Source organism: Macaca mulatta, chromosome 7 (assembly GCF_049350105.2).
Source record: "Macaca mulatta isolate MMU2019108-1 chromosome 7, T2T-MMU8v2.0, whole genome shotgun sequence".
In the NCBI taxonomy this organism is placed as follows: domain Eukaryota; kingdom Metazoa; phylum Chordata; class Mammalia; order Primates; family Cercopithecidae; genus Macaca; species Macaca mulatta.
In genome coordinates this window covers 31,829,163-31,845,230 of record NC_133412.1, presented here as the reverse complement: position 1 = coordinate 31,845,230, position 16,068 = coordinate 31,829,163, and the positions used below count along the sequence as shown (strand labels likewise).

The following is a 16,068-nucleotide window of genomic DNA, read 5'->3' as shown; positions in this document are numbered from 1 at the left end:
ATAAATCAACCATATGCTTAAAAGCATTGTGCTAAGTGAAGAAGCCAGTCACAAAACACCACATATCGTATGACTCAGTTTATATAAAATATCCAGAATAGGCAAATTCATAGAGACAGAAAGGAGATTAGTGGTTTCCTAGGGCTGGAAAGGAGAGTGGAATGGAATTTATTGCTAATAGGTATGGGGTTTCTTTTTTGTGGTGATATCAGTGTTCTAAAGTTAGATTTTGGTGAGAGTTGCACAAATCTGTGAATATGCTAGAAACCACTAACCTGCATATTTTAAATGGGAGAATTTTATGGTATGTGAATTATATTTCAATAAAGTTTGTTGTTAAAAAATAAAAAAGAAACACTCTTGGCTTCTGGATACACCTTCTTCCTTTGGATACTGTGACTCCACACCTTCTTGGCTTTCTTCTGATCTCACTGGTTGCTCCTTCTCAACTGCCTGACCTCTAACCATTGCAGTAAAGTTGCCATTTTTATCAAATGAAAGCACTGGACACCAAGTTAAATTTGAATTTCAGATAGTGAATATTTTCATACAAACATGGCCACGTAATATTTGTAACACAATTATACTAAAAGTTATTCCTTATGTATCTAAAATTCAAGTTTAACTGAGGGTATTCTGTATTTTATTTGGAAATCCTACACAGTGATCCTCTGGGCTTGATCCTTGGACCACTTTGCTTCTCCATCAACAATCCTTTTCTTGGCAATCACATCTAGTCCCATGGCTTCCATACCATCTATATACTGGTGGTTCCCAAATTCACATCTGCAGACCTGACTTCTAACGCAGACTCCAGACTATTTTATTTAACTGCCCATGCAATCTTTCCACTTCCAAGTCTGATGAGTTTCTCATACTCAACACCCAACCTATCAGCAAAATGTATCCTAAATCTGAGGATTTATTATTACTTCCAAAAATGCCGCTATAGATCCCTTTACCATCCTCCCACTTGAACCTGTGCAATAATTTCCTAAATTGTCTCTGTTCAACCCCCTGCAGAGAGCCTTTTAAAATAAAAACCAGATCGTGTTTCTCCTTTGCTAAAAATCTTCAATAGCTTCCAACTCCACTTAGAAAAACTCTAGATGTATTTGACAGACTAAAAGCCCAGCATAATCTGGTGCTGGCAATCTCACTGATCTCATTTCTTGCCACTCTTCCTTCTGTTTCATTGCAGACCAGCCACAATAGACTTCCTGGTGTTCTTAGAATTCTCCGAGGACACTCTTATCTCATGGCCACTGTTACATTCTCTCTGCCATGGAAGGAAATTCCCATAGCTCTCTTGGTCCCTGGTTTATTTCAGGCATATACCAAATACCACTTCAGAGAAATCTCCCTTGTTCACTCAAGCTGAAATGGCATTCCTATCAATCTCTGTTCCCTTATTGTTCTTTTTTTCTCAATGGCATTCTTCATTATATGATGCACTGCATAATTTATTTGCTTATTGCCTGTGTCCCTCCCTAGAATGTAAGCCCCATGAGAGCAGGAAGTTTGTTTTGTTCAGGGCTGCATGCCTATACCATGGCACAGGATGCCATGCTTAGCACAAAGAGGTTGTGCAAGAAATATTGGGACAATAGTGAAAACTGCTGTATAATATACTTGAAATGTTCTAAGAGGACAGATCTTAAATCAATGTTCTCAGCACACACACATGCACACACAAAAACACACAAATGACAACTCCATGGAGGTAACAGATATGTTAATTATCTGGAATGTGGTGACCATTTTATAATGGATATGTGTATCAAAACAAAGCTGTATACCTTAAATATACATAATTTTTATATGGTAATGATATCTCAATAAAGCTATTAAAAAGAAATCTGGCTTGAATGCATTAATGGACCATCTCCTTCCACCTACCTCTATTTCCTCATCCACTCTGAGAATTTAAATGTCGCGAAGAGTAATACTTTGTATTGCCTTTTTCATTCTGTATATCCCCTACACCAGTTTTGATGGTTCTTTCCTAAGTAAGCAGTGGCAAGTAGTAGGATTTTCAAATCTTAGAGACTCTTAGCCTCATCACCATTTCTTTATGTTGTCTGCTATTTTCATGTTTCCAACAATAGGAGTAATGATAACACATGTGTGGGCAGGCAAGAAAAACCTACTTAGGAGAATGAAGATCAATGAAAGCTTGGAAAATGGTCAAATCATTGGAATGGTAATGAGGAAAAGGAGGCAATTCATGTTAGTATTGCAGTCAACTCAATCCCATTCCTCTCCTCCTCCACACACAATGATTATGCAGTTAGTATTTGAGAAGTATCCAAATGCATAAATTCCTCAGATTTTAAATAGAAGTTTAGGAATGTTCACCATATAATGCTTTTATTAAATACAATATAGGTGTTTGTTTATTCATGCATGCATTCTACATATTTCCATGCCTAATATGGAAAAATTTTAATAAATGTTAAATGATCACAACTTGGGTTTTTTTCTTGCTTCCGGGCCTTTAATAGCAGGGTTATACATACGCTTGTTCATAATTTTGTGTACATATTCAAGGACTGATTCCACTTCTACCATCATGTTTGATCTGTCTCCATTTTTGGCTCCTGCATTCTTGGATTTCTTTACTGTTGACAACACCATTCTTGCCCCTCTGGACTTGGCATTTACATTTGGTTCCTTGATCCTTGCATCTCAGCTGGCCCCTTTGAATTTGGCTCATTTCTTGGCTCTCTGCATATTTATCTGCTTTAAAGGAACATTCTCTTCCAAGCTGTCATCTAAGAGAGTCTAAATCCTTGATTATTTCACTTTTATCTGACTGAAGCTGCCTTTGAACTTTGGTCAGGTAGAGGGTACAAGAGATGGTGGGGAAAATGAGAAAGGGGATGTTGTTTGTGGTGGAGTGTGTATTGAATCAAAGTAAAGGTAGTAGATACTTGAGGCAATTGAAAAGGAAGGTAAATCATGTTGAAAATATTTTGAACTAGTTGATTTACCACTGGGTCATCAATGATCTATGCAGGCTGTAGTAAAAATCACCTTTGAAACGACTACTTTCATATGCACTGATTTTTGAATCAGTGCATTAGGGTGGGGAGATAGACTGATTTTGCAGTGATTTTCTTTTGCACTGATTTTCAAATTAGAGCATTGGGGTTGGGGGATAGACTGGACAAGAGCTGTGACATTTATGTTCCTATTAGGTGAAAAATCAGTTTTCTAAACAGACCCATATTGTAAACTCTAATGAGAAGCCAGCTCTGGGTATGGTATCAGGCATATAGAGGAAGGGTTCTCGAGGTATGATGGACAATAGCATTCTACTTTTGCATTAATCCAGGTGAAGCCAATACTTGCACCTTACCTTTTTGTCTCTATCAATTTTTGGTAAATTCACCTAAAAACTATTTTCTTTTTCTATTTTTTTTTTCTTTGGTAAAAAAAAAGTCTATATTAACTGGCTTGAATAAAAGTAGTGCCAGTAAATAATTACAGATTTTGTGAGCACCCAAGGAGCCACATACTCACAGAATAATGCCTATGAAATATTCCTGAATTTTTTTTGTTTACTTAATCTAGCCAGCCTCTAGTACTAAAGGTGTTGGTTAAGAAGAAGAAAAAGGCCGGGCGCGGTGGCTCAAGCCTGTAATCCCAGCACTTTGGGAGGCCGAGGCGGGTGGATCACGAGGTCAGGAGATCGAGACCATCCTGGCTAACATGGTGAAACCCCGTCTCTACTAAAAATACAAAAAACTAGCCAGGCGTGGTGGCGGGCGCCTGTAGTCCCAGCTGCTTGGGAGGCTGAGGCGGGAGAATGGCGTGAACCCGGGAGGCGGAGCTTGCAGTGAGCCGAGATCGCGTCACTGCACTCCAGACTGGGAGACACAGCGAGACTCCGTCTCAAAAAAAAAAAAAAAAAAAAAGAAGAAAAAAAAAGGAGCAAACCAAAAACCAAACTGCAAAACATGTGTAAGCAGAAACCCTAGTGGCACACCCTTTGAAAATTTTAAGACCATCTTTAAGTTATTATTGAGGTTATACAACTTAGTCTCAGTTCCCAGGTAGGTGCCCTGTGAACATGTCAGGAATCCACAAATGTGTGGTTTGGCTCAGCTCTGACTTGACAGCAAAAACATCCTAACAGCTGTATATAGTAGAATTACTTAATTATGAGTTTTAATAACATAAAATCAAGTGGATTTTTACAATTAGTTATACACTTAATTCTAAAACTCTATACTGCTAATTTAGACCTTAAGAAGAGTAGGTTTAGACTAAAATTATGCATTTTGACTTCACAGCATGATCACATTGATTACTGGAGACTTTTCTACCCTGAGAGTATAATACAGACCTGATTGGTAGTATGAGAAATAAAGCCATAGCAACATAGCAACAAGGATATAATAATTATACTTTTTATGAGGAAAGCATGACACGTGGCCCATTTATTCCAATAGTCCTAATAAACCCTAATTGAACAAAGTACTAAATTCTTTCCTATATTTAAAAAATCGAGAATAAATGGATTCTGGGTAGCTGCAAGTTTTACTATTTAGGTTAAAAGAGCTGACTACAAATAAAGTTCTTCAAGTGTCCTCCGAAGGACACTACTCCTTCTTTCATAACTGTGGTTTATCCAGGTATCTTTCAAATCAGAAAACATATTCTAGCCTTTATAACCTGAATATTCCACCTCCCCAAACAAAACAAAACAAAAAGCACTTATCCTCAGAATGATTTAGGTATTCTACAGAAAATAATTTAATTATACTTTACTTATATTCTAGCTTCTACTCTGTTTAGCCATTTTATTTTCCATAAAGTTCTGAACAACTCGAGCTATTCCTGACCTCTTTTTTTCTCCCCCTAACTTTGCTAAATAATCTCTAATGTTGCCTCCGTGGCTGAAGGCAACAGTCTTTCTGCTAACCACATGTTAATCTGCAACTAGAACAAAGAGAGGCAGCCTGAAATGACTCAGCAAAGGCCTCTTCATCTTTCAGTGTCACCCCAAGTCAGAGTCAACGAACCCCACATCTCTAGAACAATCTATGTCTTTCCAACTTCAGGTAACAGAATCTTGAAATTGCTGACTAACATCCAGATGAAATAGACAGGATCATCGAGTCAGCTAACAACACTGCAGAGGCAGGGTGACTACCCTTGGCTCAACACAGCAAGGCTGCTCTGGCTCAGCAGTTGAGCCCTGAAGGTGAGTTCCACGAAGACAAGGCTACCTTGCTTAAGGAAGTTACGGACACACCTCTGATAATGAAGAGAAGTCTGAGTGGGAGATTATTCTTCACTCTGCTTTATTCCTACATCTAAGAAGAAAAATATGATGCTTTCAGACTCTTTTGTCTTTCTCATTTAAAAAATGGCATAACTAATTGAAAAATGTTTATTAATACTGGATCTTTCTAAAACACAACAGTAGGTGATGAGTGGTAGCTAGAGATAGTCCCTACCTGAAGAGAGCCTTTTTTTTTTAGACGGAGTCTCACTCTGTCACCTAGGCAGGAGTGCAGTGGTGCAATCTTGGCTCACTGTAAGCTCCGTCTCCCAGGTTCACGCCATTCTCCTGCCTCAGCCTACCAAGTAGCTGGGACTACAGGTGCCCACAACCACACCCAGCTAATTTTGTTTTGTTTTTTGTTTGTTTTGTATTTTTAGTAGAGACGGGGTTTCACCATGTTAGCCAGGATGGTCTCGATCTCCTGATCTCATGATCCGCCCGCCTTGGCCTCCCAAAGTGCTGGGATTACAGGCGTGCACCACTGCACCCGGCCCTGAAGAGCAATCTTTATAGTCTCTTTTGAAAACTGAACACATATTTTAAAATAATACATGAGTTATTGAACTACTATTTAAAGCAGATTCTATATTAATGAACCTCTTTAAAAATGTATGTTCTTTCCTATCTATTTTAACATTTTGATGAGATGATAGCTTTTTCCTACAGAACTGAAGTGAAATTTAACTAGGGTGAACTTACCTTTCTTTAGAATCGTATCACAGATAAAGCCAGTTTTAACAAACATTTAAAATATATAGATATATCAGTAGTTTCCAAACTCCTTCGCATGGGGTAGTTGTATTCAGATTGCTAAGCCCTAAATCCAAGAATCCTGACAATTTGGTATAGGGTTGTTGATCCAGCTATACTGAATGCAACCACATTGATATATGTGGTATGGATACAACTCAAACTTCTTATATATGTGAAGTTTTTCTCTTTTCTTCCCTCCCTCTCTTTAGTCTTTCAATAGCCAGTCACCAAGCTCTCAACACTAGAATTGCATATAGGTATGAGATACGGTTTCTGTCCTGAGTGTGGGAAACAGACAGGTAAAACAAGACTTAGAGGATAGTGTTATAGGTCTTACCCGGCCGAAGGATGCAGAGTTCTAGGGTGTGCATAGCGAGACAGCACTATTAGATTGTGGTGTCATAACAGATGTTTCAGAGAAAATGACATTTAGATTGGGTCTTGAAGTTAAATAGATTTAGTCAGTCAGAGGAAACAATATTGAAGGCAAGAATATTATGACCTGACACTAATTATCTAATTTAGATAATGACAACAGAGGTCACTTACCTTTCACCGTACGTGACGCTGAGCTCATCCAGGACTCCACTGAGCTTAACCTGAAGTTCTTTTAGAATAGTACTAGCTTCAGAATCTAGCTGCAGAGAGACCATAAACAATATTACTTTGGAGTTTTGAGAAAGCATGCCTCTGTTTCGCTTACAAGCATTTTGATTATTATATGGTAACTTCACACAACACGTAAACTTTTTTCTCTTCTTTTGTTTTTTTGGTCTTTGAAATCAAATCTAAACATTTAGGAAACTTGAAAGAAACCAAGGGGTTCTCATAGACAAAAAATGGTTTGAAATTCAAGGCATGCATACAAATAACAGCTAGGTAGCAAAGCCTTTGTTGGTTATAGCAATGAGAAGCAAGCCATGACAAAAATATCCTCCAGAACATGATAATTCCATAATTTAGAAAACCTGTTATACTTCAGCTGAATATACGTGCTGCTTCAAAATATATTTAAATCTTCAATACTCCTGTAAATAAATAGGCACATTAAGAATAAAAGTTGTTAAAAACTAACTTTTGAATATTGTGTTGTGCATTATTTAAAGGTGTTTTCATATTTCCCCAACTTTGGAATTAAGAGTAATAGGATAGACAAGGTATCCAAGCACTCCCATGTTTTTCTGGAGACGACAGGCCTGACTTTTCTTCCTGGTTGCTAATTTACAGCTGAAAGTTCAGGATAATAGATCTATTGTCTCAAGCAGAGAGAAATTCATGTAAATAGCAATTTGAAATATTCTCTGAAATTGGAATGTGACTCTTTCTTTCTTTCTACCTTTAGAAATTTAGTTTCCTACCATTACTGTCATTAGTTCTTGCCCAAGCTGATCTATTATTGAAAAGAAGAGGACAGGATAAAGCCAAGTTTGGGGAGTAAAACGAATTAAAGCGTGACTTAGTATAAGTAAGAGAATCTAAGAATGCCAACTAAATATAGGACCTAATATCAGTTGAAAGTCCTGGGAGCCGACACAGAACCAAGAAGTGTCCCTATATGTGTGCATTGGACGTAAGCCCTATATTCCTCCAAAAGTACTTTCTGATACTAAGGAACTGCTAGGAAGAAGAATGATTTATACATCTCTGCAGCGGGGTAGCTCTAAGTTGTAGTGACATGACTAAAAACATTGGAATGAAAATCAAATATTGCATTTGGCATTTGAGACTTTATTAATTATATCACACCAATCTTTTATATCAGTGTTAACTCAAATCCAGGTAATTTTCAGGATTGATTAGTTTCTGCCCTCTATCAGAGGCAATGTGATTTTTCTGGACTCCTTGTATCTTTTTTTTTCTGTCTTAGTAATCGGTTATGCTGACAGCTCTTGTCCAGATACACAGGCTACCATAACAGAGACAGACTTCTGTAAGAGTCAGAAAATTAGCATATCTGTGAGCCTCATACTTTCTAAGAGTTCTATTCAAGTATAACCAGTTGCAGGGAAGTAATTCAGAAAGACAATTAGATAGCACATACTTATTTTAAAAAGACTTAAGGTACGGATAGTGAATTTAATCACAACTTGCCTAACAAACTATCACAACCTAACCCTTAACCAAGAAAACATATGTGGATTTTCCACTCCACTCTTAAGGAACCATGCAGGCTGAATTTTTTAAAATTATATTTTCTTCTTATTCTGCTAATAGCAATTTTACCTTGATTTCATTTGATTAAAATGTTGGGGAAGAGAGATGAGAGATAAGTTCTCCCATTTGGCTTTCTTCAGGCTCTCCACTTCCTCTACCACCTCCAAGGAAATCGCTCTGAAAGTAGCGTTTTCTTCAGGAAATGGGGGTTGCTTCTTATTTAAAATGTGTTTTGGTTTTCCTATTAGTTTAATATACACATTGAGGTAATTTGTTCACATTGAGGTAGGATTATCACCAGATAATGACTTCAAAGTCATACAGAAATGGCTACATAGGTCACTTGCACAAAATTATGCTATTTTCTCATAAAATTATTTTAGTCCACCTTAGGTATTTGGTGAATAGATATTTCTTATCAAATAATTATTACTTGACAACCTAAAACTACCAGACTACAGTGATTTGAACAAAGGATGAGTTTTAATTTCTGGATACACAGGTATGTTTCTAAGTAGGTGCAGACGGAATGTCTCTGTCATGTAACCAGTCCCTCCCACAAAAGGAAAAGTTTCAGTTTCAGTTAACTATTTAACGTTTATGTAATCTATATCACACCATTAAAACAGGCAAAGCAATTTTGAAGCCGATGTACATGGCGTTTGTAAATTGCAGATCTTTTTCAATAATGAGCATAATGGACATAAATATCATACTCATCTAATAATAAAACAATCTCTTTAGGTAATAAAACTACCAGTTCTTGGGTTCTTCTGCATTACCTCATGTGTCCAAATTGAGGACGTTTTTCTTACTCCTACAAATTTTGTAGAATTTTAAGAAATAATAGATTGGGAGTTGAGAGCTCATTGCCTAAATTATCAGTAGCATATTTTTAAAAATATTGGGTACTTTGTAAAGGTAAAAGGCAATCTATTTTTTCAAAGGTTTAAACTTTATCCTAGTTATGTAAGTAGTACAACATCAAAATTATCTTGAATCTTTTTGTATCGTTATTTAGAGTTATTGTTAAAAGCAAAAATAAAGAGGGAAAGAACAGAAAAATTTTGAACATTCATAAGTCACAGTTTAATTCATTCTGAAGTAGAAACTCAATTAGCATGTGTATCTGAACAACTTTATTGGCTGGATGGCTACATAAATAAAGTTTCTATGTAAAGAGGGATATACACAATGAAAATTTAAGGATTTTGAGTCAAATTCTGAATTTAAAATAAAGTTTTTAAGACAGATTTAATTCCCCACTCTATGAAAGGCTTGAAAATTCCAAAATCTAGGCTGCCAAAATATGTATGGTTCAGATAATCAGAAAAACTATAATCCCACATAGGTATTAACTGAGTTTTATACCATTGAGGTATTTTATACTGTTGAGCTGTGGTAATAGATATAACTTGTCTGGGAGAGACAGCTAGTAGACAATACTTTTTTTTTTTTTTTTTTTTTTTTTTTTTTTTTGTTAATTGAGATGGAGTCTTGCTCTGTTGCCCAGGCTGGAGTACAGTGACCCGATCTTGGCTCACTGCAACCTCCACCTCCTGGTTTCAAGCAATTCTCCTGCCTCAGCTTCCCGAGTAGCTGGGATTACAGGTGCCTCCCACCATGCCCAGCTAATTTTTTTGTATTTTTAGTAGAGACGGGGTTTCAGCATGTTGGTCAGGCTGGTCTTGAACTCCTGACCTCGGGTGATCCACCCGCCTTGGCCTCCCAAAGTTCTGGGATTACAGGTGTGAGCCACCACACCTGACCAGTAAAGACATCTTTTAAGTTATTTTCCTTAAGGTTTGCTTTTCCTTTTCCTTTAAAAGATAATTCACTTACTACCTCCTTTTGAAAATGTTTGCCCAAGTGTAGCTTGCCCTAGGCAGTTAGTAGATCTAGCTTCTAAACTGACTATGCTTTTTACTATAACTATATATGCAGTGTTCTCTCTAAATGTTCTCTTACACATCTACCTCTTCCATAGAACTCAATCATACCTTTCTGTCCTGGGTGTCTGTCCCAGTGTCCTGCATGCATGGGCATTTACCACATGTTGAGGAAGGAAGTGAGGATAGACAAAAGCATAAAAGATTCCCTCACAGAAGCAGTCCCATATCATCTTCATCTCCTTGGACTGATACCTTGCATTAACTATGAATAGGATATTTTTACCCCTGAAGTCTTTTATTCCTTAGAAACCATATAGTCCAGAGTTATCAAGTTAATCCTGATTTCAAATCTCTCTCTCATTGCCAGACCATGTCAGGTGTTTCCCTGCTCTTTGTTTGGTTCAGAAGAATGGTTACCATACCTACACTGCATGTTTGTTTGTTTGTTTTCCAGAACAGATTCTTTCCCTAGAGATCTAAAGAAAATACATGTTCTATATTCTCTTACAGCAGCAATTGTTAAACTGACCCTCAAGCTCTTGCTAGAGTTACAACCAATGGGTTGCAAAGTCATTTAAACTCTTTAGATAGCTCAATACAAACCCTTGAAAAACAGACTTTGCATGGAAGAAATTAAGGATCTTTAGTGTGAATTCTATTTCGTCTCCACAGTCTTTATTACTATCTCATTTCCTTCATTTCCTACAGGCTACTCAGCTATCTTTCCTGTGTTCAGCTCATCAGTGTTAGCAGTCTGTTATTTTCTGTAAGGAAGTGCAAATCAGGAAGTAAGGTAACTTCCTGGCCATCTCCCCAGGGGCCAAAATTTAATCCTTTGTCTGTTGGGTTTCATACTCTCCGATATTTTTGCATTAAAACATTAATAAATAAAAATTTCACCTCTAGTTCCATGAAAAAGCCTTATTTCCAAGAAAAATGCTGTTTAACTTGCACTCTTGGTTCCTTGTTTTGGATTTTGTTCCATCAATTATCTCTTTCCCTTTTCATTCCCTCTACCATTAATTTTATTACCCTATCCTATAAATATGCTTAGGTAACATTTATGTTAAAATAAACAATAGACAATGAAAGAGAAGCCAAACTTATTTGGAACTACATTCTCATTGACATCTAGCCAATATCCTTCCTTCTTTTTACCTTCAAACCGCTTACAACACTGTCAAACTTGTTGACTCCACATCCTTTTCTCCTAAACATTTATTAGTTCTCTGTAATGTGGTTTGCTTCTGCTATGGATATGCCATTGACATGTTTCCATATGGTCACTAACGATTTCTTAATTTCAAGGACCTTATTTTTCTTAGCCTTCTTTCATTCTGTTGTTTGCTCTGTTTCCCAAGGTCCTTCCCTGCTTCTCAAACTGCCTGTGATTTGTCTGTGTCTTCTGTTAACTTTCCTCCTCTGTCTACCTCTTAAATATTAATGTCCTTCAATTCTCCTTTTTCAATCTTCTTTTCTTTTTACTCTATACTTCCCTTGAGCAATTAAATTCATGCCCATGGTTTCAACTATCACCCATATGCTAAGGACCCCAAATCTATTATCAACATTCTTCACAGCATGCCTGAGAATCATGTCTATATTTCCAAGTACCTAGTAAATGTCCACTTTGATGGCCCATACATACTTCAATTGTAGCATATCAAAGCACAACTTATTACCGTTCTTAATTTATTTATCTTCTTATTTCCTCTGATTTGGTTAATGGCCTACAATTGTTTAAGGCAGAAATGTGAAAGTCATCTTTGACTTCTGTTTTCTTCCTTCCATATTTACTTGGATACCAGATATGATTGGTGATTATCTCTGAAATGTTTTATCCACCTGTCTTGCCCTCTTCACTTCCAGATTCTGAATTTTTCTCCTCCAGCCCACTGTAATCATCTACACATTGTGTTCTTACTTCCTGTTTCCCCACTTCATCCTCCTAACTGGTGTAATAAACCCAAATATGATCATGACACTTGCTTATCATCCTTCAAGCTGGCTTTCCACAAGGGAATTGCTTCAAGCAACTTCTCACAATCTTATCTGGGCTATTGCTCTTTTTGTTTTTGTTTTTTTTTTCTTTTTAAAAGATCATTTTCCTTCAAATCTTCAACTTGACCAGAATCTTTTCATCTTATAAGGTCTACTTCAACTTAAAATATATGACTGAGAATTCAGCAAAAATTCCCTAGTGAATCTAAAAGTAGCGTACTTTCCTGGAAATGCCCTAAATCACTTCATAAGCCTGTGGTGTCATCATGAATACTGTGGTTTGTTGTCAGAAATAAAAGAATACATGGTCCTCTCTACTGGAAACAAATGTGCCCAGCTCTAACCATACTACCCTGTTTTTTGTTTCATTTTAAAATGCCTCTTAAGGAGAAACTCCACAAACTTACATGACAATTTTCAGACGGACTATGGCATTTTCTTTATCCTATTCAGATTTGCATGAATATTATGCTAGAGGTATCAGTTGTATAAACTCATGTTTCTAACTTCTGGGTTTCAAAAAGTTGAACATCAATAGCTGTCTCCCACCCTAATTAAAGAGAGTACGCAGTAAATCCAACTGTCACTGTGCTTCGAATCAATGAAATGTCTTTGAGATATGTTAAATGAGGTTCTTCAGTCTAGACAACTGAAGGAAAAAAAAAAGAGATTGCCTTACGTTTTATAATTCACTCAATATAGTTTTCAGGTAGTGAATGTAAGGAATTTTGACTTTTTTCTGTTTCTATGAACTGTTTTTTTTTTTTTTTTTTTAAATTACACCTTCAAGCTTTATATGAGTCATGGGACATTCTTTTCTCTTCAACATTTTTTCTCTTCTCACCTACAACACATACACTATTCCTCTGCTTCATGGATTGCTAACATGTGGATTGTCATTATAGTGACAGAAATTGAGGAAAAAAAAGAATTTCTGAAATCATATAGTTCAAATTCCTCGTTTTTCCAGATAACGCATAATATATTATCTTTAAAACCAAGGTACAGATAATGCGTTATGCTTTCAGAGTCACATGGGGACTGAAGAGCAGCATTCTTAGAAGCTATTTCCTCTGAAGAAATTCTCTTCTGAAAATGTTCATTAAAAAATAGGAATCCCTGTTTTATAACAATGCAAAAGGAACTTAGGGTTTATATGTTGCATCCATTGGCTAATTGTGAAAATGGACTGAGTAGGGATAAGTTACGAATAGAATCAATGGGACAGTTTATGTTTAGAATTGTGTTCTGCCCTTTTCCCCTGTCCTACTCTGTCTGACCCATTTGGCTGTTGCTTCACATTCTCACATGTGTTACAAACCACTGCTCAGCGATGTGAATATAGTCCACCTGGTCAACCGAATTCAGGACTGGTTGACCAGCAAGTGCTAGGGACAGAGTGTTCTCTGTGAGCCCTTATCTCAGGGTGCCTGAGGACTATTCTGCTAAGCAGGGCAAAAAAGAGAATTGACTGGGTTAAAGAAGTTAAATTTTACCAGTAACGGCATTGATTTATGGTTTGTTAGGACAGGCACGAGCAACTGAAGGTGATCACAACAAGATAATGAAATAGATTTATTATAGAAGATGGCAGTTAGAGTGAAACTGTCTTCCTCTCTCTCCCTGCTGTGGCATGTATCCTTTCTCTTTAAGTTTCTTAAGGTTCAGAGAGAGGTGAGTTTAAAAAGAGACTTGGCAGTATATGAGTAACCCTGTGAGCTCTCTCAAATGCGCTGGGAAATGAGGTTAACAAGCATCACCTGCCTGGGTCTGCATTTCATTTTGACATGGCTCGCCAACCACAAAACCTTTCAACCTCCTCGGTAGCGCCTTTTCTTAATCTCACAAATTTAGCAGTTAGCTAAACTTTATGTGGTAGTAGTACTAAATTACTAAACATATTTATTAAATCACTTCATTATAATTTGCTTTATTGGCCCTTCTCATTCTCTTAATTTTCCATTAAGTTCAATTTATTAAATCTAATTGCAGAGATGGCAGAGATGGTTAGGAGGAGAAAGAAACCAGAAAGGCCAGCACTTCAAACATTCAATTCTCCTTATTATCTGGCGCTATGAAGCTATCACTGGTTGCTTTTACTGACTTCAGCCAAATTACATTTCCCTTTTTACCTCTATTTACACAACAACAGGCGAGGTTTGAGTTTATTTCTGAATTGTTGTAGGATAAGTTGTAACAATGAAAACTTTCATCTGAAGGATGTGTTCACATTTAGGAAGCGTTCTTGTTTTTTTCTCACAAACCTTATCTCTTTAATTGCTCTGATTCCCCTAAAAACTTCTAAGTTCTTTGATGATGGGGTCTGCATCTTAGTAATTAATGTATCTCCAGTTCCTAGTAAAATTTACAGCTCATAACAAGTGCTCAGCAAATAAATATTTGTTGAATGAATTAGTGAAGGAGTAAATTCTGTCACCTTATTCAGTGTGCTCACATCGTTTCTTCATACAGCAGTCAGCCCCAAGGGGAAGAGACGCTTATGGTGGTGTGGAAAGACGTGGAACAGCTGGCTTCTGAATATCCTTCAGTAAGTGCTAAAAGGCATCTCTAGTCTAATTATTGTTTCACCAAATCTCCTACACCTTGTAATCTCCTTGGGGCCCTAGGCATTAAAAAATCTTTTTATTTTGTACCCCAACTTCTGCCCACCTGCAGATAAAATACATACAAGTAGGCAACAATGGATATTCTAACGAAATAAGAACTTTTCAAATTGCTTTAGAAAACAGTTTTAGAACTGAAAGAAAGATATGTGACAATTTGAAATGGTCTATTTTATTAGCTAATATATACTTGATAATTTACTTTATTCTATATTTTGTAATTCCTGAAAATATGAGAAGAGTAGATTAATTCTTATTAATGTATTAACTAGTAACCTATATCTCTATATTAAGAAAAGGTGAGACAGATTAGAAACCTGAACGTAAAATTTGGCCGCTATAGCTGGGATTACGGGTGCCCGCCACCATGCCTGGTTAATTTTTGGTATTTTTAGTAGAAACAGGTTTTTGCCATGTTAGGCTGATCTCGAACTCTTGACCTCAGGTGATCCACCCACTTTGGCCTCCCAAAGTGCTGGGATTACAGGCATGAGCTACCACACCTGGCCTTATTCCTTTTCAAAAAGCATAGAGCAGCAATTCTCAAAGCATGGTGCCCAGACCAGTAGCATCAGCATCACCCAGAGATTCCTTAGAAACGCAAATCACCTGGCCCTGCCCCAAATACACTGAATCAATACACTGGGGGTAGAGTTCAGTGACGTGCGTTTTCATAAACTCATCAGGTAGTTCTGATGCCTGCTGAAGTTCAAGAAGAACTACTGTCATGGAGTATTATTTCCTTTAAAACTCTGATCTTTCATCTCCTGTTGCCTCAGCACATATAAAGGTGAGAGGATAGTGGCAAGTGAAAAATGATGAAGACTAATGTTTTTCCTTCCTGTTCTAGGGTTGCTTAGCTAATGACTGAGTCCATGTGGCTAATAGGTATTACAATGAATTTCAATGAGCTACATACACACACTTTTGGGCAGTCAGATGCAATTTCTAGTTGACACATCAAATTTCTCATTAAAAATTAAAAGCGACATAGATATACATCTCTGAAATAAAAGAATAATTTAGTTGACCATTAAAAGATACATATATTTAGAATAATGGGATTAGGGTCCAGATTCCTTGGTTTCATTCTGCCTGGACTTATGTGAAGTTACTCTCATGGGAAATTTTACCACCATGCATATGACACAGAAGAGTCAATCCTTTTTTTAGTCATAACAATAAAAATAGCATTATCATTTTACCTAATTGAGCTGCCTGTGGTCAACAGATTAAAATAATTTAGCTGAACAAACGAACCCTTCTTTTCCCCTAAATATATTAATAATGGCTAACTACAATTTGAAGTAACATCAACAGTTAGCGGTCTGATGGATAACTGTGGATT

The 16,068-nt window shown here is 36.8% G+C and overlaps 1 protein-coding gene across 1 annotated transcript in view; it reads right to left on the bottom strand.

Moving 5' to 3' along the window:
• Window positions 1–16,068, bottom strand: part of UNC13C (unc-13 homolog C) — a 653,225-nt gene that overhangs the window by 98,101 nt on the left and 539,056 nt on the right. Inside the window, exon 24 of the mRNA XM_015142282.3 lies at window positions 6,599–6,687. Coding sequence (XP_014997768.3) covers window positions 6,599–6,687 — 89 coding nt within the window. The remainder of the gene's footprint in view (window positions 1–6,598; window positions 6,688–16,068) is intronic.